At 49.2% G+C, this 24,385-nt stretch overlaps 2 protein-coding genes across 2 annotated transcripts in view; both read right to left on the reverse strand.

The window, feature by feature from the left end:
• Positions 1–3,064: 3,064 nt before the first annotated feature.
• MRPS24 (mitochondrial ribosomal protein S24) lies at positions 3,065–9,439 on the reverse strand. The gene is made up of 4 exons (XM_081868571.1): positions 9,321–9,439; positions 6,378–6,458; positions 5,208–5,319; positions 3,065–3,623 (listed from the first exon to the last, which is right to left on the reverse strand). The coding sequence occupies exons 1-4, from the start codon at positions 9,369–9,371 to the stop codon at positions 3,340–3,342; spliced, it is 528 nt and encodes a 175-aa protein (XP_081724697.1). The 5' UTR covers positions 9,372–9,439; the 3' UTR covers positions 3,065–3,339.
• Positions 9,440–12,531: 3,092 nt separating this feature from the next.
• Positions 12,532–24,385, reverse strand: part of NPC1L1 (NPC1 like intracellular cholesterol transporter 1) — a 41,751-nt gene continuing 29,897 nt past the window's right edge. The window contains exons 14-19 of the mRNA XM_081868402.1: positions 23,979–24,034; positions 23,536–23,686; positions 22,534–22,765; positions 18,223–18,336; positions 16,872–17,034; positions 12,532–13,275 (exon numbers count right to left, since the gene is read on the reverse strand). Of these exons, the coding sequence (XP_081724528.1) occupies positions 13,100–13,275; positions 16,872–17,034; positions 18,223–18,336; positions 22,534–22,765; positions 23,536–23,686; positions 23,979–24,034 (892 nt within the window). The 3' untranslated portion in view covers positions 12,532–13,099. The remainder of the gene's footprint in view (positions 13,276–16,871; positions 17,035–18,222; positions 18,337–22,533; positions 22,766–23,535; positions 23,687–23,978; positions 24,035–24,385) is intronic.

The following is a 24,385-nucleotide window of genomic DNA, read 5'->3' on the forward strand; positions in this document are numbered from 1 at the left end:
TGCTGAGTTCCCCTTGCTCTGCTGAGAAAGTTCCCACCCAAGCCTGAGAAAATTGTCCACGGAAGGGGAGCACTCCTCTGGGAGGAACAATTTGTTGCCAGGCCTATAATCCACCAGGGCGGGAGGGCGCTGATGGTGGTTCCCCCCATTTTTAGGAATATCAGTCGCCACAGACTGAACCAAAGCACAATGAGCAAGTGGCCATTCAGGCTTCCTCGGCTGATCTAAACCTCCTCCGTCCACAGATCTGGAATCATCCATCCATCTGAACCATTTCCCTGTTCCAAAATCAGTGTTTGTGACGGCTTCCGTGCTGGTTGGCAGACCCTCCTGCTTTTGGAGGTGAGCTTTTGACAGCAATAGGGCTGCAGTCAGCATGACTCCCTCCACGTGCTCTCTGTCCAGGTATGCCAGCTCCCTCCCTGGCCAACCAGCCCATTTCCAGGAAGGAAGGAAGAAAGAGGGCAAGCAGAGTTGCACAAGCACAGCTGCTAGGTCTTGGCCTCGTCTTAGGGTGGCCCGCAGGGGAGGGAGAGAGCTTGCTTAGTGTTCAAGCCAAGGAAGCGCATGCCAAGAGTGACCAGGTTCCGCACTTGCCCACCTGTCAATGATTGACTCTCTGCAACTGCCTCAAGCCGGTTTCCTGGCTGCCACCTGCCCTCCATTAGCACCCAGCCTGGCCAGACACTGAGGGCAGCTGTTGAGATGGTGGAGAAACGGAGGCCAAAGGAGTGTGTAGCTCATATTCAAGGCCCTCCATCGACCCACATCCAATCGGGGCTCATGCACCACATGCAACTCAAGCTCAGGCACAGATCCCTGGATCCCTTGGCAGAGTTAGGGCTCCGCCCACAAACCTATCAAATAACACACAAGAGCTTCTGAGCATGCGCAGAGACCCGCCTCCTGGATATAGCAGCAGGGAGGTATCATTATGGCAGGAGCGACAAGATAAGATCTGATGGGCCTCTTCAAATACAGTGGTACCTCGGGTTACATACGCTTCAGGTTACATACGCTTCAGGTTGCAGACTCCGCTAACCGAGAAATAATACCTCGGGTTAAGAACTTTGCTTCAGGATGAGAACAGAAATTGTGCCCCGGCGGCGCAGCAGCAGCGGGAGGCCCCATTAGCTAAAGTGGTGCTTCAGGTTAAGAACAGTTTCAGGTTAAGAATGGACCTCTGGAACGAATTAAGTACTTAACCAGAGGTACCACTGTACCTAAAGGGCTGTCACATGGAAGTCCGAGCAAGATTGCCTTCCGCTGCTCCAGAGGGGAGGACCCAAGCCAATGGATATGAATTATAATAAAAGAAATTATGACTGAACATTAAGAATAACTTTCTGAAGTTAAGAGCAGCTTGACAGCGGAACCGAATCCCTTAAGTGGTGGTGGACAACCTTTCACTGGAGGTTTTTAAGCAGAGGTTGGAAGGCCATCTGAGAGTGATTCTTTGGCTGTGGTTCTTGCTTGCAGGGGGTTCTATTAGATAGCTCATGGGTCCCTTCCAACTTTCCTATGATTCTATGACCTTCTTTATTGTGAGGACAGGGATGCCCCCAGGAGTATCCACAACCAGTAGGTGCAGTGGAAAAAGCACAAAGTAGGTGAGGTCTAACCCCCCCCCTCAAAATGCCGCCTCCCCCCTCCCCCAGTTGTCAGCTGGGAAGGGAGGAAGAAGCCTCTCTTCCACCACACCCAGCACAGAAAACAGGCAGCCAGCTTGTGTGATGTGGGCCTACAAGCCAACTGCTTGCATCGTTCTTTCAGCTCCCTAATTTTTAACAAGGTCAGTGGCTGGGCACCTGCCCTATTTACCACTCCAGCACAAAAGTGACGGCATAATCCAGACCGTTCTCCCTCTCTTTTACGGAGGAGAGCCAAGGACAATTGCTTTATAGCGCATCAAAGACAGTTATTACTCATTTGCTGCCCAGGACCCAGCTGCCTTATTCTGCTCTAGGGAATTTACATTTCCTGTATCTGTCCTGGGAAAGTACAATTCTCTGCTGTGTTGGTGCTAGCTGGGTGCTGGCTGCACAAGTATGAGTGGCCCCAAGCAAAGAGTGATGTCACCGTCACTGATGACAAAGGACAAGGTCCACAACCCATCTATCAGAAGAGCAGCAAAAAAAACCCCAAACCTCTCCAGGGTGCAAGCCTGGGCAGTGTGTATGGAGGTCCTGGGCTGTCCAGATGACAAGACCACCCCCCTCAGCCTCACTGATGTGGTCCAAAGGAAAGCAGAGAAGTACATTTGGCACCAGCTTGGCTGCAGGAGTTGCCGGAAGGAGGCGTACAAGGTGCCATAAAACCGTCTTAGGAACTCCGCTTCAGATTTGTGTAGGGTTTACTCCTTAGCCTTTTCTTCTCCCAAAGAAAAGCGGCCCAGTTCTCTGAACAGTAAAGTTATCCCCTGCAGAAGGAATTCACTGCCACCCACTGCCTGTGTGAGCCAGATATTCTGTAAAGGTAAAGGTAAAGGTAAAGGGACCCCTGACCATTAGGTGCAGTCGTGGCCAACTCTGGGGTTGCGGCGCTCATCTCGCTTTATTGGCCGAAGGAGCCGGCGTACAGCTTCCGGGTCATTTGGCCAGCATGACTAAGCCGCTTTTGGCGAACCAGAGCAGTGCACAGAAACGCCGTTTACCTTCCCGCCGGAGTGCTACCTATTTATCTACTTGCACTTTGACATGCTTTCAAACTGCTATGTTGGCACGAGCAGGGACCGAGCAACGGGAGCTCACCCCATCACGGGGATTCGAACCGCCAATCTTCTGATCAGCAAGTCCTAGGCTCTGTGGTTTAACCCACAGTGCCACCCACGTCCCTAATATTCTGTAATTGGCACCAAACGGAAACCTGCAGGACCACCGCAAAGAGGCTGCCATATAGGAGGGGATGCTTTGAGCAGTTTCTTCACCAAGGCTGCTATAGCCACAAAGATACTTCAATCCCCTGCCTGGAGCAGGGCTAAGCCCAATGGATGTCAGCAGCTTCTGGGATGCTCCTGGCATATAAATCGAGAGTCCAGGAAAACAGATCTGGAAAGAGCCACGAATAAGGGGCACAAACATGCTTTGTTTGGATTTCAACAAAAAAAACCCAAACCCCAACTCCTTTCACAGCAAGAGTCCAAGGCTCAGTCATTCTCTGAGCCTTTACAAGCAAACTGAGTGTCTTCCTTACAAGGTAGCTGCCAAGCAGAAGTTCCCAGGTGCCCCTAACTCCCTCTGAAGTCCCTGGCTGGAAGGCTCCTTCTCCTGGCTCAAGAAGCAGAAGGCCCAGCTGGGTCTTGGCTCAAAGACAAGCTCTCCCCAGCAAGGACGGCCAGAACTAAATATACTTGTAGACCACCTTCTCACGAACCGTCTGCACTTCCATCTTGACGGGGCACTTGTACAGGAAGGAGAGCAACGTCTCTGTGTAGCCAATCAGGAAGTAGAACTTGGAAGGCCGCAGCTTCTGCAGGAAAATGGCGCAGATGATCAGCGTGTTGGCACGGCGCTTCAACACAATATCGCTGGCCAGGCAGCCATGGAAGGTGCCGTAGATTAACTTGCGGATGAAGACATCCTCCACAGAGCGTTCAGCTGCCCCTCCTTCGCCACTCAGGTTACCTACAGGGCAGGCAACAAGACAAGGGGAAGGGGGGGGCAGGTCATTAATTCATTAATTATTGTATTTCGATCCCACTTTTTCCTCCAAGGAACTCAAGGTGGTATACATAGTTCTCATCCTCCCCATTTCATCCTTACTGTGAGGTAGGTTAGGCCGAGTGTGAGTGACTAGCCCAACATCACCCAGTGGGCTTCATGGCTGAGTGGGAATTCAAACCCTGGTCTCCCAGGTCCTAATCAGACACTCTAACCACTATACCACACTGACTTTCTGTATCAGGGACACCATCCTCACTGTGCTCTGCATTCAGGAGGGTCATAGCTAGCGCTGGTGGTTTCAACAAGTCCTTTGGTTCACAACTTTCACTGGGTGGCAAAATGGCCGAGCCAATGAGGACATGGCTCACAACCTAGGTCAATTCTGTTGGTTTCTGCTTTCTTCACTGTGCAGCGAAGTGCTTGTCACGGGACAATGTTTTGCATTCCACAGTCAGAGTACTGTTGGGTTTCCCACGGGAATGGGAGACTGGATGTGACGTACACTGGTTTCCTGTTTTTCACAGTTCTCCCAGTGTTTCCGAGGAGAGGAGTTGCTTCTCTGCTCTCGCAGAGGCAAGATGCATGTTTGTATTCTCTCAGCTTTGAAGTGTAAATAAAGTAACGTAAAGTATGTGCCACGTACTGCTCATCCTTCCGCTGTGTAGAGGAGCCTGCTAATATAACAGATTCCAGGGGGAATTATTATGCCTTTATTGAATTGCATTAATTGTTTTGATGAATTGGTGGTTGTCTTTTTGCTTTATTTATATGCTGCTGTGTTCGATATGATCATGATTGCAATGTATGTTTGTGATTTAAGGCTCTTAATTGATTTAAGCCAGTGTGGTGTAGTGAGAGCCAGTGTGGTGTAGTGGTTAAGAGCGGTAGTCTCGTAATCTGGTGAACCGGGTTCGATTCCCCGCTCCTCCACATGCAGCTGCTGGGTGACCTTGGGCCAGTCACACTTCTCTGAAGTCTCTCAGCCCCACTCACCTCACAGAGTGTTTGTTGTGGGGGAGGAAGGGAAAGGAGGTTAGCCGCTTTGAGACTCCTTAAAGGGAGTGAAAGGCGGGATATCAAATCCAAACTCTTCTTCTTCTTCTTGTGGTTGTTGTGAGCTGCTTTGAGATCAGCATTTGTTGTAAAAGCAGAATTACAAATATTAAATCAAATCAAAGTGACTGAATACCCTTCCAAGGAGGCCAGGTTTGGAAGAACTTTGAATGCAGCTCATAACAAGTCCCAAGGGAGTATCTATACCTACCAAGAAAACCACCCATTGCAGACAAGAACACCGAATGAGTTTCTATTTTCAAGACACAAGCAGTGTGGAAGATGTCAGGAGTGATGACCCCCCCACACCTCCTTTCCCCAACAATAGTGTCCTAGGCCCTGTTTGATGACAACAGCCCCAAACCCAAAACCTTCCAGGAAGGAGTGACCGCTGACCACTTGCACATCTCCACCTTTTCCAAATTAAAAAGGTTTTGATTCAAGTGTCAGAACAGCCCATTCCCTCCCCCCCCCCACTGCCCTCCAACTCACTTGTGTGCTGGGAGAGCCAGCCCTTGCGGTGTGCAATGAAGTGGGGTGGGTGGGCTTCCTCATAGGTTACGGGCTTGTCTCCTTTCCCAACACGAACACGAGCTGCTCGGTTCTGCAAGAGAGGTGTTGCAGGAGGTGTTTACCTCTCTCACACAAGCAGCATGTGTGCGCACAGGAGAATCCTGTGCCATCTTTATAATAATGGAAGGCATCTTGCCCTTGCCTGCAGTGCCACAATACACAGGAAGCCAGAGGTGGGCAGAGCCTCACAGCCCTCTGGGTGATTTACAATACATCCACAAGGACCTTTGACTCTGGATTTGGCACCAAAGGGAGTGGTTTTTTTCTAATGCAGATTGCTGTACAAGGAACATTTATACAAGAGAAAGAAGACTCTTGGGGAAAGAAGACCCAACCCCCAACCCCCCGCTTGAATGCTGTGGTGCTGATTATGATCCCCTTCCTGACCTAGCCTTTCTATTGAAAGGTCCTGACAGTGGTGGGGGGTAGAGGCTCCCTTGAACCCAACTCAGCTGTGGCATGCTCAGGGCCCCTCACAGGCCTAAAAGGAAAGGTAAAGGGACCCCTGACCATTAGGTCCAGTCGTGGCTGATGCTGGGGTTGCGGCACTCATCTCGCTTTATTGGCTGAGGGAGCCGGGATACAGCTTCCGGGTCATGCGGCCAGCATGACTAAGCTGCTTCTGGCGAACGAAAGCAGCGAAACGAAACGCCATTGACCTTCCCGCCAGAGCGGTACCTATTTATCTACTTGCACTCTGACGTGCTTTCGAACTGCTAGGTTGGCAGGAGCAGGGACCAAGCAACGAGAGCTCACCCCGTCGTGGGGATTCGAACCGCTGACCTTCTGATCGACAAGTCCTAGGCTCTGTGGTTTAACACACAGTGCCACTCGCGTCCCTGGCCTAAATGTGAGGGGACCTAATTCATACAGAAAAATCCCTCTGCAGATAAAATGAAAGGTGCTCCCAACACCTTTTAGCATGGTATGTGGTTAGCTTTCTGCAGCAAGCAAAGTCAGAGAACCCCATTTGAAACCCTGGCCCAAGAAGGAAAAAAACCCAGTCTTTCCTGCAAAAAGGCAGAGTGCTCCACAGCTCTCCCAGGACAGCAGCCACCCAAGTATCTTTTGAATCTCTCAGACTCTTACCTTACAGCAGGCAACAGTGGTCTGGAAATCCCGCCTTGCAGAGAGGTGCCAGGAAGTATTGCCAGGACTCCCTACAAAGGCCTGAGAACAGAATGACAATCAGGTACTCATCTGACACAATGGAGAACCAAACCAAGAACCTCTGTGCATATTTTTAGGTTAGCTCAACAGCTCCCTTGTAGTACAGGGGACACAAGCACACACCACACTTTCTAGGTCTCTAGCACCCACTACTCAGAGATGTTGTTGCCTCTGAACAAAGAGGTCCCTTTAGTTATCAAGAACTAACAATTTTGGCAGCACTCAGCCTCCAAGAAGGTTATGTCCTCAAAAAAAGAGAGAGAAGAAAACTAGAATTAAGGGACTGGCTACAGAGATGGTGGAAAGGTTTGAATTGTACGGGAAATAAAGAGGATGGACTCAAAATCTTAAGACAGGAAAGCAATGCTGCTCAATAGCCATTACTGAAACCTGATGGAATGAGATTCATTAATGGAATGGAGGAACTGAAGGGCTTGGATTATTTTAAAAGAACAGATCATTAAAAGGATGCATACATGAATGAAGAAATCTACAAACCTACAGTAAACACTTGGGTAAAAAACAATTTAAAGAGGGAAATAACAGCTACAACTTTGTGGGAGCATGCTGCAGACTGTCATGCCAAAAAGAAGACTTGAATGATGCCTTCCTAGATCTAGAATCATAGGACCCTCAGGGTCGTCTAGTCCAACTGTCTGAAATGCAGGAATCTTTTATCCAACGTAGGGCTTCTGTTCAAGGACCCTGAGATTAAAAGTCTCATGCTCTACCGACTGAGCTATCACAGCCAGACGAGCACATTTTCACTGGAAGCTGCTTGCATGTGGGCTAGACAATACAAGCTATTTTTAGGTGATAGACTGTACCAAAGTGTGGCTCCTGGAGAGAACAGGCAAGTTGGATGGCACAGGGTTCCATTCTGGGCCTGGCATAGTTGAACATATTCCTCTATGACTTAGATGGAGGATGCTCATTAAATCTGCAGAAGACACCAGACTGTGAGGGGTAGTGAATACCTTTGAAGACAGGAGAAGGATGCAAGATTTATACTGACAGGAGAAGAACAGGATGGGTGACACCTGGCTTAGCAGGAGCACATGTGAAAAGGAACTAGGGGTCTTAATAGAACACAAACTAAACAGGAATCAGGAGTGCACAGTGGAGTAGCTAAAAAGGCTAATGCAATTCTAAGTTGTACCACCAGGAATCATACAGCGTTTAGACTGTGAGAAGCAACGGTTCCAAAGCTCTGCTCTCCTTTGGGCAGATCTCACCTGGAGTGCCCAATTCTGGGCCACACACAGTTTAAGGATGATGTTGACAAAGTGGGACATGCCCAGGAGAGGAGAAACAAAGATGGTGAAGGTGCTATGAGGAAAAGTTGAAGGCATTGGGCATGTGCAACATACAGAGACAATTAGGAGACATAAAGGTCACCTTTATGTCTAGACAGCATCTTAAAAAGCAGAGACATCACCTTGCCGACAAAGGTCCGTATAGTTAAAGCTATGGTTTTCCCAGTAGTGATGTATGGAAGTGAGAGCTGGACCATCAAGATGGCTGATCGCTGAAGAATGGATGCTTTTGAATTATGGTGCTGGAGGAGACTCTTGAGAGTCCCATGGACTGCAAGAAGATCAAACCTATCTATTCTTAAGGAAATCAGCTCTGAGTGCTCACTGGAAGGACAGATCCTGAAGCTGAGGCTCCAAGACTTTGGCCACCTCATGAGAAGGAAAAGACCCTGATGTTGGGAAAGATGGAGGCACAAGGAGAAGGGGACGACAGAGGATGAGATGGTTGGACAGTGTTCTCGAAGCTACCAGCATGAGTTTGACCAAACTGCGGGAGGCAGTGGAAGACAGGAGTGCCTGGCGTGCTCTGGTCCAGGGGGTCACGAAGAGTCGGACACGACTAAAGGACTAAACAACAACAAAAGGTCACCTTCAAGGTGGCGGTTGTTGGACCGCGCTTCCCCTTATCCCTAGCTGGGTCTGATGGCTGTTGTGGCCCAACATCTGCAGGCCACCACCCTAGCTGCCCCTGACGCGCATGAAGTTGGGCCGGAACTGAAAGTAAAGATACTAAACTTCTGGATGAACTTCCTGATGGTGAAAGCAGCTGAAGGTTCACCGCGCCTGTTCCAGAAATGGCAGGCTTCGTTGGAGTCTTTTAAGCGAAGGCCCCTTAAACGTAATTTGTCGCGTTTATTAAAAGGATGCATACATGAATGAAGAAATCTACAAACCCAAACACTTGGGTAAAAAACAATTTAAAGAGGGAAATAACAGCTACAACTTTGTTAGTTCTAGGTATGAGCTTTCGTGTGCATGCACACTTCTTCAGATACTGGAAGGAATTTTTTTATTTTGTTTTGACCATGGCAGACCAACACGGCTACCTATCTGTAACAGCTACAACTTTGTGGGAGCATGCTGCAGACTGCCATGCCAAAAAGAAGACTTGAATGATGCCTCCCTAGATCTAGAATCATAGGATCCTCAGGGTCGTCTAGTCCAGTGTTTCCCAACCTTGTGCCTCCAGCTGTTTTTGAACTACAACTCCCATCATCCCTGACTAGCAAGACCAGTGGCAAGGGATGATGGGAACTGTAGTCCAAAAACAGCTGGAGGCACAAGGTTTAGTCCAACTGCCTTTTCCACCTTTTCCCCTCCAAGGAGCTCAGGGGGGCGCGTATGGCTCTCCCCCCTTCCCTCAATTAATCCCCACAACAACAACAACCCTGCGAGGTAGGCTGAGAGGCAGCGACGGGCCCCCCCCCCAAGGTCACACGCTTCCTGGCCGAGTGGGGGCATCTGAACCTTCCGCGGTAGCGCGTGAAGCCCCTTCCAGCCCACCCCGCCCCCCCAAAAACGACTTCCTAACCGCCCCCCGACTCGCCTCAAGGCCCCGCCGAGCAGCCACCGCCGCCCTCCACCAGGGGGCCGCCATCTTGGGACGCGCCGTAGGAAGAACCAGCCAAATATCGCGAGAAGAGGTGAGGGCGAAGGTGCCCGGATGTACTCAGAGACTGGCGGGGGGGGGGCGGAAACCCGAGCGCCAGCACGTTCTGGGTCGCGTCCAAAGAGAGAAGCCGAGCACGTGCTGCCTCCCAACTTCCGGTCGCAGTGCGACACCTCCTGGACCTTGCCAGCCCTGAATTCCAGTGACTTCATCTAGATTTAAAACGGGAATCCAGTCTCTCAGTGACTATTCCAAGGGTGATCGGAGCTGATGCGATTTCACCCGCAAGTTGCAGAAAAAAATATTTTGTCCAGAGATCTGTCTGGCAAGGATGGGCTATATCCAGAGAGAAAATGGGCTCTTCTTGTTGTTTTTTTTTGTAATTTAAAAAAGAAATCCAATCGAACAGCAGAATATATACTGTAACTTGGAACCACAGAATTATATACTTGGAAGGGACCGTGAGGGTCATCTAGTCCAACCCCCAGCAATGCGGGAATGTTTTGCCCAACTTGGGGCTTGAACCCGTGACCTTGAGATTAAGAGTCCTGCTGAAGGAAGGTGAAGACAGGTGACCCCACCTTGGCCCGAAGTCACCCCCCCCCCACCAAAGCAGGCTCAAAGCTTCTCAAAGCTTTTCAAAATCATTTTCTCAGCAGCTAAGCATCAGAAACATTCCGCTCTGCTGTAACAAAGGTAGAGAACAGTCCATTGTTTCTCAGGCCTTTCTCATGCCTTCTGTCCTTGCTAAAGAACCACATTGCAACTTGCTTTCTGTCCGGGAACCATGCCAGAACAAGAGATTGAAACATATCTGAACACTCTGAAATCCCCCCCCCCTTTCCTGGGAAGGGCACCAAGAGTCCCAAGAGAGCTTTCTGTTCATGCTCAGAGGAACTCATGGGGCAGGACTCTGGAAGGAGGAGGAGAGAGCTGGAATGGGTATATATGCATGCTTGTGCACATGACTGTGAATTTCGTGCATGCTTTTTGTGACTTATCACACTTGCTCCTTCTAGCAGTTCATGGATGGTAGAAATAAAAGCCTTTTCTCCGAAACTATTCCTTGAGTGTCTGTTGACTCCCACTTCCCTTTCCCGGGCGCAATATTTTTCCCACCCGAGGGAAAAGCCTCATAAGGCTACACCGTGTTCTACAGACTGAGCTATCAGTTGTTAAAACAAGAGGGAAAAGGTCGTGTAATTTTCTCAATTGGAATTCTTGTATGGGTAAAGAACATAAGAAGAGCCTTCTGGATCAGGCCAAAGTCCAGCCTCTGGTTCTCACTGTGGAGAATCTCATAAGTTGAGCCTGAGCACAAGAGCACTCTGCAACTGAGATTCAGAAGCATTATTTCTGCCTCCGACTGTCAAAGTAGAGCTTAGCTGTGGCAGCTAGTACCCATTGATGGCCCTCTCCTCCCTGAATTTGTCCAGTCCTCTTTGGAAATCATCCAGGTTGGTGGCCATCACTCCCTCCTGTGGCAGTGAGTTCCATAGTTTAACTGCACTGCATGAAGGACTTTCTCTTATCTGTTTTGCTTCTTCCAGCATTCAGTTTCATTGGATGTCCGTGGGGTTTAGTGTTATGAGTTTCACATTCATCTTTATGCCCCCCACCCTCAGATGTAAGATGGGTCAGCTGCTGAGGGCCGGCCTTGTGGTAGCATATTTTCTGTCCCCAGGCCCAGACGGGGGGGGGGGGGCGGCATATGGGCCACTTGGCCCGGGCCTCCGTTTCCAAAGGGGGCCTCGGTCAGCATATTCACAATTGCTAGGAAAGCATTTTTAAATGTAAATACTTAAAATAATCCTTTTCCCTATGTATTTTTATATTGTATATCTATATTTTCCATTTTGTCTTTATATGCAGATATAGTTCAAGCCTTGAAATAAAACTACTTGTCAGCATAACTTTTGTGAAAATTATTTATATACTTATTTATAAGACTTCAGTTATCCCCAGGGTAAAAAGGGGGGAGCACATTATCTACCTGGCCCGGGCCTCTCTGTCTGTCCCTTCCTCATGGGCTTGATGTCTAGTGCCCCGTTTTTTACATCCAGGCACATTGGCATCAAATGGTTGCTTTGCAAGCTCTGGCAATCAGCCAGTGATCAGCCTTGCCTTCCAGCCCAGCCATATTGAAAATGAAAACGACCCCAGCATCACCCATGACACCCGATGTTGGGCAAGCAGGTGTTGTTCTGCGGGCCTGATTAGCCCATGGCTGGTGTCTGTAGGATTGCTTTCGCACACACCCTGGATCCACCATATGGAAAGGAGGGGAAATCACTAAAGCAAAATAATACTTTATTTTATTTTGTGGAGGAGAGAGTAAAACAGGGGAAGAGGGGTCTCTATGTCTCCTCCTGTGTTCTGGAGGAAAGAAGGCATGGTGACGTCTTAGCGAAGGCCCTGTTTGCTGCCCTTGGAGCAGTTAGCCATTTACCTCCCTCCTCCATACCTGCCCTGTTTTATATGGGGTTATGCCAAGTTCTGATGGCACCAGATGCTTCTGACTAAACCAACCAGTCCACAGAAGCTTGTGACACAGGCTCACTCTTTGCTCACTGTTGCCCCAGGCAGGCCAACTAAAGTGAAAGCTATTTGGTAGGTTATGGGATGTGGGTGGCGCTGTGGGTTAAACCACAGAGCCTAGGATTGCCGATCAGAAGGTCGGCGGTTCGAATCCCCGCGACGGGGTGAGCTCTCATTGCTCGGTCCCTGCTCCTGCCAACCTAGCAGTTCGAAAGCACGTCAAAGTGCAAGTAGATAAATAGGTACTGCTCTGGCGGGAAGGTAAACGGCGTTTCCGTGCGATGCTCTGGTTCGCCAGAAGCAGCTTAGTCATGCTGGCCACATGACCCGGAAGCTGTACGCCGGCTCCCTCGGCCAATAAAGCGAGATGAGCGCCGCAACCCCAGAGTCGGCCACGACTGGACCTAATGGTCAGGGGTCCCTTTACCTTTACCTTTATTTGGTAGAGTGGCTTCAATAGGAGGGGGTCAAAAACGGGTGTTGGGGATGGGCCATTATTATTCCCCCTCCCGCCTAGAGCCACAGCTCTGCAACCCTGTGCAACCTCTGAAGCCCATAGTTAGAGGGAAGGGCAGCTTTGACCAAGGGACAAACCACCAGAGAATTGCCGAGGAACACAAATAAATGTGTTTGTGCTGCTTTTGATCTTTATTCCATTTCCACCCCATCTTTCGCACACGGAACTCAGGGGAACGTCCATGGGGTTCTCAGACAGGCCCCAACCACCAGAAGCGCAGAAGCATTGGCAAGGCGGCCCCATCACACATCTGTCCCAGTCTTATGTCCTGGTTCTCCTTCCTCTTCAGAGGAGCATCTTGTGGAGGAAGAAACACCTGGAATCACATCCTCCACCAGGCTGGTGGCTGCAGAAAGTGGGGGACCACAGGCGACCAGTTTGTGGGGTCCTCCAGCTCTTCTTGGTTGGCTGGGACAAGGCCAGAACTCTGGTTTGCAAAGCGCCCACATTCGGCAGATTCTTGCAGTTAGGAACCAGGTTCTTACAGATAACACTGTTCTGTTGCGCTCTTGCTCAAAGGGATGCGGGCTGGAGAATAATTATTATTTGGGGTGTGCGCACAATCACGCACACACACGGCACTCGCTTGCGGGGGCTGCTGTGGTTGCTCCCCGCACTGGCCAGCATCCTTGCTTGCCCAGAGCCTCTGTCCTGTGTCTGCCTAGATGCCCGCTCCTTCTGGGCAGCTGCCACCCACTTCTTCAGATCCCTCCTGCTTGGGTCTGTCCTTTGGAGCCTCATTGCAGCCACTAAAGGCTTGGTTCTGGATCCCGTTGCTGCTTTCAAGAGCAAGGCTTTTTGTCTTCTGCTGCACACTCAGGTGGATGCTATCAGGCCCTAGTGGGGTGGGAGAGAAAGAGGTAAAGTCAACCACCAGGCTCCCTAACCTCACATGAAGCACCCCCACAGCATGGCAGGTGTTATGTATTGAAGTGCTTACCCAGGGGTATTGTGTATACAGTGGTACCTCTGGATGTGAACGGGATCTGTTCCGGAGCCCCGTTCGCATCCTGAAGCGAACGCAACCTGCGTCCATTTTGCCGCTTCCGCGCATGCGCGTGACGTCATTTTGAGCGTCTGCGCATGCGCAAGCAGCGAAACCTGGAAGTAACGTGCTCCGTTACTTCCGGGTCGCTGCGGAGCACAACCCAAAAATACTCATCCTGAAGCTACTTCAACCCGAGTTATGACTGTATAGTTTTCACTCAGGTCCACATCAGTTAAGCGGGAAACCCTGGGGTGTTGTTGTTATAATGTTGACAGCCTGCTGCCTATAAAAGCAGGCCGGCTGAGCTGTTCAGTTCAGTTCAGTTCCAGCTTACTATAAAGAACCGCTTGGAGAAATCTCTGTGCCGTCTGCTTTGTCAACCCACTACAGTGGTACCTCGGATTAAGTACTTAATTCGTTCCGGAGGTGCGTACTTAACTTGAACTTAACACGATTTCTTAACTTATCACGATTTCTGTTCTCATCCTGAAGCAAAGTTCTTAACCTGAGGTACTATTTCTGGGTTAGCGGAGTCTAACCTGAAGTGCCTGTAACCCGAGGTACCACTGTACTTAATAGCAGCCATTCTGGAGGACAGTTGCTGTCTCGGTCAAGAAGCATGCACAGAAGAGAAGCGCTGACCGCCATGATTTGGTCATAGCTGTAGTCTGATTGGCGGGAAGGAGGGAGCTCATAAGAATAGTGACTAGTGACTCATAAGAAGAGTGACCAGTGGGGTGCCACAGGGTTCTGTCTTGGGCCCGGTCTTATTCAACATCTTTATCAACGACTTGGATGATGGACTCAAGGGCATCCTGATCAAATTTGCAGATGACACCAAACTGGGAGGGGTGGCTAACACCCCAGAGGACAGGATCACACTTCAAAACGACCTTGACAGATTAGAGAACTGGGCCAAAACAAACAAGATGAATTTTAACAGGGAGAAATGTAAAGTATTGCACTTGGGCAAAAAAAAATGAGAGGCACAAATACAAGATGGGTGACACCTGGCTTGAGAGCAGTACATGTGAAAAGGATCTAGGAGTCTTGGTTGACCACAAACTTGACATGAGCCAACAGTGTGACGCGGCAGCTAAAAAAAGCCAATGCAATTCTGGGCTGCATCAATAGGAGTATAGCATCTAGATCAAGGGAAGTAATAGTGCCACTGTATTCTGCTCTGGTCAGACCTCACCTGGAGTACTGTGTCCAGTTCTGGGCACCACAGTTCAAGAAGGACACTGACAAACTGGAACGTGTCCAGAGGAGGGCAACCAAAATGGTCAAAGGCCTGGAAACGATGCCTTATGAGGAACGGCTAAGGGAGCTGGGCATGTTTAGCCTGGAGAAGAGGAGGTTAAGGGGTGATATGATAGCCATGTTCAAATATATAAAAGGATGTCACATAGAGGAGGGAGAAAGGTTGTTTTCTGCTGCTCCAGAGAAGCGGACACGGAGCAATGGTTCCAAACTACAAGAAAAAAGATTCCACCTAAACATTAGGAAGAACTTCCTGACAGTAAGAGCTGTTCGACAGTGGAATTTGCTGCCAAGGAGTGTGGTGGAGTCTCCTTCTTTGGAGGTCTTTAAGCAGAGGTTTGACAACCATATGTCAGGAGTGCTCTGATGGTGTTTCCTGCTTGGCAGGGGGTTGGACTCGATGGCCCTTGTGGTCTCTTCCAACTCTATGATTCTATGATTCTATGATTCTATGAATATAAGAAGAGTCTGCTGGATCATGGCCCATCTAGTCCAGCCTCTTATGTGACTGCCCCAGATGCCTCTTTTGGGAGACCAGCAAGTAGGATTTGAGCACAAAAGACCTCTCCCCTCTTGTGGTTTCCAGCAACTAGGATTCAGAAGCATTGCTGCCTTCAACCGTGGAGACAGAGCAGAGCCATCGTGGCTAGGAGCCATCAATAGCCCTCTCCTCTGTGAACTTGTCTTTTAAAGCGATCTACGTGGGAGGCCATCATCAAGTTGGACAACCATTGCTGCCTCCTGTAGGAGCAAGTTCCATAGTTTAACTCTGTCCTGCATGGCGTGGGGGGCTAATAATAATAATAATAATAATAATAATAATAATAATAATAATAATTTGTACCCCGCCCATCTGGCTGGGTTTCCCCAGCCACCCTGGGTGGCTTCCAACAAAGATTACAAATACATTAAAATGTCACACAGTAAAAACTTCCCTGAACAGGGCTGCCTTCAGATGTCTTCTAAATGTCAGGTAGTTGACATCTGGTGGGAGGGTGTTTCACAGGGTGGGCGCCACTACCGAGAAGGCCCTCTGCCTGGTTCCCTGTAACTTGGCTTCTCGCAGTAAGGGAACTGCCAGAAGGCCCTCGGTGCTGGACCTCAGTGTCTGGGCAGAACGATGGGGGTGGAGATGCTCCTTCAGGTATACTGGTCCGAGGCCGTTTAGGGCTTTAAAGGTCAACACCAACACTTTGAATTGTGCTCGGAAACGTACAGACAGACAGGCACTGTGCTGAGCGAGTGGGGACTTGGTACAGAGCAGTGCTGCCAACTCTTCAAAAGTGGGGTGTATTCTAAATAAGCAAGTTAAAGCCGACACTGAAGATTAAACTGGATTAAACAGCTTACATGTGTTTTGCTGTGCTATTAGGAAATTATTTTTGCACAGTTTGGTTTTGAAATGCATTGTTTTCTTTGCTGCAAGCCACTCTGAGCATCTTTTCGTGTGGGTGTGAGAAAGTGACATGGAAAAAAAAGGCGAATGAATGAAAGCTCAGCTGGATTTGCATCTTTCCAAAACGCTGGAGAAGAGAGGAAGAGATGGGCCCATTCGACAGGAGGAGAACCCAGAGCGAGGTCTCATGGAGAGAGGACCCCCCTGCAGCAAGCAAACTACCTCTAGAGTCATTCAGGAAAGAGCAGTCGTCTCCCACCTCACCCCACCCGCACAATGGTGGGCACCCACTTCCCCCTCCTGTCACAGGCAGCTTAAACTGTGCCTCAATCCCCCTGTGCCCCTGTCCTCTTTGCCCCTCATTACAGGCTGTCTCGGGACGTGGGTGGCGCTGTGGGTTAAACCACAGAGCCTAGGACTTGCCGATCAGAAGGTCGGCGGTTTGAATCCCCGCGACGGGGTGAGCTCCCGTTGCTCGGTCCCTGCTCCTGCCAACCTAGAAGTTCGAAAGCCCGTCAAAGTGCAAGTAGATAAATAGGTACCGCTCTGACGGGAAGGTAAACGGCGTTTCTGTGCGCTGCTCTGGTTCGCCAGAAGCGGCTTAGTCATGCTGGCCACATGACCCGGAAGCTGTATGCCAGTTCCCTCGGCCAATAAAGTGAGATGAGCGCCACAACCCCAGAGTCGGCCACGACTGGACCTAATGGTCAGCGGTCCATTTGACAGGCTGCCTCAGCAATTGCCCCACTTTGTAGGGGTCCGGCTTGGGAAGGCAAACTGGCTCACCGAAATAACTGAGGGCCACAGGCAGGAAGACGAGTCCGTGGAGCATCCCCAGTAGTGTGATGATGAGGTTGAGGCGGAAGAAGAAGATCTGGATCAGCTGAGCTTTGGCAAAGGCCAGGACTACGATGCCCGGGAGGTTGGTCATGGCCACGCCAGCAAACACCTGGAGGGAGAGCAAGCAGACATCACAGGCTGTTTATACCCAGAAATCTGCAAATGGAGGAGAAGGAGCAGAGCTGACTCATACAGCGGGGACTGCCTCTGCAGGCAGGTGAGGAGTGCTATGGCCTTGGCAGCCTCACAAACGCAGCCCAACACCCAGCTGGGCATAAACAGCTCCCAAGAGTGGAAGTTGGAAAGTGGAGGGAGAGGCTGAGGAGCTCTCATGCCAATTTGGAGCTGTGTTTATTTGGGGGGGGGCAGGGGGGTGAGAAGAGCACAACTGATTCTGGAGAGGGGGAGTAGAGGTTTGGACAGCCATCCATCGGATTTTTTAGCTGTGATACCTGCAACGCAGGTTGCGCTGTGGTCTAAACCACTGAGCCTACGGCTTGCAAATCAAAAGGTCAGCGGTTTGAATCCCCACGAGGGGGTGAGCTCCCGTTGCTTGGTCCTTGCTCCTGCCAACCTAGCAGTTCGAAAGCACGTCAAAGTGCAAGTAGATAAATAGGTACCGCTCCGGCGGGAAGGTAAATGACATGACTGGACCAAATCATCAGGGGTCCCTTTACCTTACCTGCATTACAGGGAGATGACACTAGGGGTCCCTTAGGTAAAGGTAAAGGGACCCCTGACCATTAGGTCCAGTCACAGATGACTCTGGGGTTGTACTGCCGAGGGAGCCGGCGTACAGCTTCCGGGTCATGTGGCCAGCATGACTCAGCCGCTTCTGGCGAACCAGAGCAGCACACAGAAACGCCGTTTACCTTCCCACTGGAGTGGTACCTATTTATCTACTTGCACTTTGACGGGCTTTCGAACTGCTAGGTTGGCAGGAGCTGGGACCCAGCAACGGGAGCTCACCCCATCACGAGGATTCAAATTACAACTCTACAATTCACTGATTCTACGAACCAGCTCCAAAGGCCCCATGAGGGCAGGGCCGCTCCAGAGGCGGATTTAGGGCACCGCGACCAGTTACACCACACTGAGCCTACGGTGCACTGCAGGGCATCACAATTCTGATGCAATGAATTGAGCAGAATGGAAGGGGAGAGGCAAGCGGGGGGGATGTCACCGTGGACATTCAAAACACCAAAGCCTGGTCTCTCTTCCCTGCCCCAATGCACCCAAGCAGCATCCTAAATGAAGCCACAGACACCCCACACATGTCCCCTTTCCCAAGACTCACCGCACTCCCCATGTTGACTGTGGCCTCTCTGGCTCTCTCTACTTTGGTGGGCTTCGTGCTGATAGCGAAGGAGCGGGTGATGTGGGACACAAACTCCACCGAAATGCCCACAGCCTGCCAGGAGGAACAGAGCCCTTGTCAGCAGGATGAGCAGGTTTATTATTACTAAATTATTATTTTTTTATTATTATTGCCAAGCCCACGTGGCGCATTTGCTGGGCCAAAAAGCCCGAGGTATTTTTTTGTACCGTGTACGGCAATTTCGACCTGATCAGCAATGGGCACAAAAATTGCACCTTGCACATATGTGGTGGCCCTGTCCCAAGGTGAAAGACTTCTGGGAAAAGATTTATAATGAATGGAAAAAAATGTTGAAATACACATTTATTAAGAAACCAGAAGCCTTTCTACTTGGAACAACAGGTTTGGAATTGCCCAAGAAAGATATCAGGTTGTTTTTGTATGCCACAACTGCAGCTAGAATTTTGTTGGCCAAAAATTGGAAATTACACGAAGTACCAACAGTGGAGGAATGGCAGATGAAGATGATGGACTTTTAGGAGCTAGCCGACCTGACCGGAAGAGTCCGCAACCAGAAGGAGGAGGAGTATCAGGAGGAATGGAAGAAATTCAAAGTCTATGTAGCTAAATATGTTAAGATAACTTAAATAGAATTACTTGCGAGTATCAGATAGGCTTAGGATTTAAATATGTGATGTTGTAGAATACTATGTTGTTAAAATGGAAAGAAAGAAAGATGTTAATCAACCAAGTAAATTCTGTGTTAAAATAGTTTTGGAAAACTGCTAGCTACAATGATTTATATGGAAACTCAGCCAGGGGGATTCGAGGAAGTCACCCAACAATGTTAACAAAAGTGGAATTATGACAGTTAGGATAAATGTTTGTTTGTTTGTTTGTTAATGTTTTCTTTTCATGTTTGTGGATTTATGTGTCATAAATTTGGAAAACTAATTAAAAAATTTGAAAAACAACAACAAAAATTGCACCCTGCTTCTGTTGCAACTGAAACGAGAGCTGGACCATCAAGAAGGCTGATCGCCGAAGAATGGATGCTTTTGAATTCTGGTGCTGGAGGAGACTCTTGAGAGTCCCATGGACTGCAAGAAGATCAAACCTCTCCATTCTGAAGGAAATCAGCCCTGAGTGCTCACTGGAAGGACAGATCCTGAAGCTGAGGCTCCAATACTTTGGCCCCCTCATGAGAAGAGAAGACTCCCTGGAAAAGACCCTGATGGTGGGAAAGATGGAGGGCACAAGGAGAAGGGGACGACAGAGGACAAGATGGTGGGACAGTGTTCTCGAAGCTACCAGCATGAGTTTGACCAAACTGCGGGAGGCAGTGGAAGACAGGAGGGCCTGGCACGCTCTGGTCCAGGGGGTCACGAAGAGTCGGACACGACTAAATGACTAAACAACAACAACCTGGGCATCAGCTGCGTTTTGTCCAGTGGTTACAATGCTCGTAGATTAATTGGTAAAGGAAATCATTGTAATTAGGAAAATGGAGAGGGGGAAGAGAAGCAGCAGCAGGTTTCCCCACCATTATCCTTCAAGCTGCTGTGTCTCTGCCAGAACAGGCACACAGCTTTGCAGTTCAGGACCAAGGCTGGCCAGGGTGAAGTGCCACAAAGCTTCTCTTGAATGCTAGGAAATAAATCCAGCTCTCTGATAGTTTTTGTTATGGTGGACAGAAACCTCTGTTTCGATGCAGTCCAACAGAGCTCTCTTTCAGGTGTCTAGGGTTTGGCACCCCCTTCAGGAAATTCTGAGCAGGCAGCTATTTGGAGCTTTATTTCAGAACACCCATTTGCAGGTAAGTCCCTTCTTCGCAATGACTTATGGAACTCAGGTCCTGCTCGTGGGCATCATCCAATAATGGGCATCAGGCTGGCGTCTGTGAGAGCAGGGTGCTGGACTAGATGGGCGCCCTCTGGCCTGATCCAGCAGCAGAGCTCTTCTTAGGTTCTTAGTTAATCGCCAACTGACCTGAATTGGATAGTCTTTTTATGGTGGAAGTCCAGAATCAATAAGGAGGTGGAATCAACCTTTAAATAAATTTCTGATTGGCTACCTCAAAGGCTTAGCAGTGATGGAGCTTCTCCTACCATTGGTCTCAAAACCAATCAATCGCCATCAAATGATCCCCTTAAATTTACGCAATGCTTCTCTCTCCCAATCACAATCACCTTAGAACCATCTAAATCCATGCTCTCTCATAACATTTTCCCCCTGAAAGTGCTGCATTGCCCCAAGTTCTGTGCAATTAGGTAAAATGTAAGTGATGAAGTTCCTTTATTCCCAAACAAATATTCTTACATATAAGAACCCCCTGGCTTCCTTGTTTTCTCACTAAAATCTTTGCAACTTGCCATAATGTATTATGTCTACCTCTTCTAAGGATACTGCACAAATGTGTTGTTGAGTTCTGTGTCCTATGGGCTCTGGGGGAAGAAAACCAAAGTTCCTTACCGCTTAATATTTCTAGAGCTGGCGTCAAAGGGAGGGGTCCTAGCCAGTTGTGCTTAAAAATCCCCCTTTATTTAGGACGATTTGTAGACTACTGAGAAAACTCAGTGGTGTACATGATAAAATTATCAATAAAACACCTACATTTAAAAAAACTGTTTGAAAAAAATATGTGTGTATAAGATAAAGTGTAAAGGAAACAGAAAAATATGGATAACTACATTAAATTTCGGGGGAAGGCTTGCTGAAATAAAGTTTTCAGCAAGTATCAGGAACAATATAATGAGGACACCTGCCTAATGTCATTAGGCAGGGAGTTCCAAAGGATAAATGCTGCCTATCAGATTTGCAGCTCTCTTGGGAAAATGCAATAAGGAGCATTGCTTTCTTCACTTGGCTGATGCTCCTCTCTCCCCATGATCTTCATTTCCTGTTCTGCACTCCACAAACCTGTTGCCCCAACTATCTCTCATCCATCCAGAACTCCCAATTTGGGTATGTTGCCGTGGATGGAATTCCTTAAAAAAAACCTGTGATGGAAAGCAAATATTAGAAGATATGTTCGATATTGTACATATAAGAATATGTGCAAATAAGAAAGTGCTTCTACGTGCCTCACATCAAATTGCATTATTATTATTATTATTATTATTATTATTAATGATTTATATCCAGCACATCCAGCTGGGCAGTTCCCAACAGAATATTAAAAACACAATAAAACATCAAACATTAAAAACTTCCCTAAACAGGGCTGCCTTCAGATGCCTTCTAAAAGTCAGATAGTTGTTTATTTCCTTGGCATCTGATGGGAGGGCGTTCCACTACCGAGAAGGCCCTCTGTCTGGTTCCCTGTAACCTCACTTCTCGCAATGAGGGAACCGCCAGAAGGCCCTCAGCGCTGGACCTCAGTGTCCAGGCTGAACAATGGGGGTGGAGACACTCCTTCAGGTATACTGGACCGAGGCCGTTTAGGGCTTTAAAGGCCAGCACCAACACTTTGAATTGTGCTCGGAAATGTACTGGGAGCCAATGTAGATTTTTCAGGATAAATGTTTATTCTGTGGGGTGGGGAGGATTTTGTGTAGAATTTGCAGACTCACAGAGCCAGAAGGCAGAATCCCGTTTTAAGGCTAGACACCTTGGAAGGAACTCCACGATGACCCTTGGAAAACACCCCCCAAGTTGGGAGATTCTGGGGTGCCCTCTCCTGCCGCCCCCGCCCCACAAAGCCAGAGCTGGGCCCCAGAGCGATTTACTTGTCTCAACTGTGTATGACACTATTACTATATACATTATTGGCAGAGTTGTGCACTAGTTGACTGTAGGTCTATAAGTATCTCCAGGCTTTGCTATGCACGTTGCACTTTAATTTGCTGAACTGTCAAATTTTGGTGCTGGAGGAGACTCTTGAGAGTCCCACGGACTGCAAGAAGATCAAACCTCTCCATTCTGAAGGAAATCAGCCCTGAGTGCTCACTGGAAGGACAGATCCTGAAGCTGAGGCTCCAATACTTTGGCCACCTCATGAGAAGAAAAGACTCCCTGGAAAAGACCCTGATGTTGGGAAAGATGGAGGGCACAAGGAGAAGGGGACGACGGAGGACGAGATGGTTGGACAGTGTTCTCGAAGCTACCAGCATGAGTTTGACCAAACTGCAGGAGGCAGTGGAAGACAGGAGTGCCTGGCGTGCTCTGGTCCAGGGGGTCACGAAGAGTCGGACACGACTAAACGATTAAACAACAACAAGTCAAATTGCCCTTTATATTTGCAAGCCGGTTTGGTGTTTTGGTTTCATTGTATGACATGGGCTGGCTTACCGTCACCAGGTTGATGAGGGAGATGGCGTTGAATGAAATGCCCCACAGCGTCATGGCTCCCTGGGTGTCCACCAGGATCATGATGATGGTGAACAGGTTGATGAGTCCTGAGCGCAGGTCCATGCCCAGCAGGACACAGCAGACCAGGAAGGTGGGGAGCAAGCAGACGGCCAGGTTGATGACCCCCGCAAGGGCGATGCTCAGGAACTGCTCGTAAAACACGTAGGTGATCCTGCAGAATAACCACAGCGGCCGTGGGAAGACCAGCGAGGCACAGAGACTCACTTTGCCGCTCTCCCTGGAGCCTCGCTGACCCCAGGGTGAAGAGCCAGGAAACTAGGGACAGTTCCCCCCCCAAAAAAAGGACAAGATGCCATTCTTAATCAGGATCTGCCATTATGAGACAGACTAAGTTGCGAGATTGATAGTCAGAGCGGGAGGTGAGCCATTGCTTTGTTATCATGTTTGTATTGTATGTTTGAGTGGGCAAACCCTCCTCTGGAAAGGCTGATTTATGGCACAACTGGTCTGGGAAAATTAATGAGCAGACGCTTAGACTTTATTACATCGGAACAGACTAAAATGGCGCCTGCCGCTTGAGCAGGACTGTTGGATCAGCGTGTTGTGATTTAAGAGGAGCCTGACAAAGTTCACGCAGAAAAATAACAATGACTGGTTTAACTCGCCTGCGGAAACAACACAGAGGTTATTAAGAAGAAAAATGATAACAACTAGAAGACTGGAAGATGGGATTTGTGAACATCAAAAGCAGCAGAAATATGAGATGATTGGACCCTCACTGAGCTGAAAACATGGGAACCCCCAACAAAATTTAAAATTTGGCAAAATATTCGGACTACATAATATGTATTGGTATAATTCGGAATAATTAATCTGATATGATTGGATTGTTAAATGGAAAACTTAATAAAAATTATTATATATATAAAAAAGGACAAGATGCCCTTTCCGGTCCCTCCCCAGCCGCTCCCGACATCTTACGTGTATGGGAAGACCGTGAAGTCGGGGTCCGTTCCTGGCACCTGCCGCATGGCAGCGGTGATGTTGGCCGCCAGTTCCCGGGCCGCCTTCAGGGCTGCTGTGTACTCCTGGGAGTTTTTGAGGGGCGTGTGGTATGCCATGAAGCGGGATGCTGTGGAGAGAGGAGACAGGCGCTGCAGTGGCCCAGCCACCCAGAGGGGCTGCACCCCTTCGGAGGGGCATTAACCACCTCCCTACTCCTGCAGCCTCCCACCTCTGAAGTAGTGAACCAGGGGAGATTGCACTGGCATGTATATGAAGCCAGAAGCCCACCTCTCCATCTGCATATCCCTCCACCCACCCTGGTTGCTGCAGCAAGAGAGTCGGTGCCCTCCTGGCAGGGCAGCAGAATTCGCACCTGGGGCTTCTTTTTATTCTGGGGATGGGAGGGGGGAAACACTCACCTATGACTTCCCCATCTGGCCCCAGCCGCACAGACGTGTCATAGGCACCACGACCCCTGGAGAAAAAGATGGGGGGGGCACGTTGAGTGTCAGACAGAAACACTCCCCATGGCAGACCCAATGCAGCAGGTGCAAACTGGAAATGGCCCCAGAGACCTTTTTATTTTATTTTATTGATTGATTGATTTATTGTGATGATTATCCCGCCTCCTTTCCCCCAAGGAGCTCAAGGTGGTATACATACTCCTCGCCCCCATCCCGGCATTTTAGCCTCGCCACCACAACAGCTACCCTGCAAGGTAGGCTAAGAGGGACTGTGACTGGTCCAAGGTTACCCAGCGAGTGGGGGGGTTCGAACCATGGTCTCTCTCAGGTCTTAAATCCAGCACTCGAACCACTACACCACA

Source organism: Podarcis erhardii, assembly GCF_964252035.2.
Source record: "Podarcis erhardii genome assembly, chromosome: 7".
NCBI lineage: Eukaryota > Metazoa > Chordata > Lepidosauria > Squamata > Lacertidae > Podarcis > Podarcis erhardii.

What these genes read in the sequence shown, in the direction of transcription:
- MRPS24 (XM_081868571.1), bottom strand. Translation starts at nt 9,371, where the DNA reads ATGGCGGCCCCCTGGTGGAGGGCGGCGGTGGCTGCTCGGCGGGGCCTT. An exon ending in CTGCTCGGCGGGGCCTTGAG is followed by an intron (nt 6,459 to 9,320) that starts GCGAGTCGGGGG and finishes TTCTGTTCTCAG; the next exon opens with GCCTTTGTAGGGAGTCCTGG. An exon ending in CTGGCTCTCCCAGCACACAA is followed by an intron (nt 3,624 to 5,207) that starts GTGAGTTGGAGG and finishes CCTGCCCTGTAG; the next exon opens with GTAACCTGAGTGGCGAAGGA.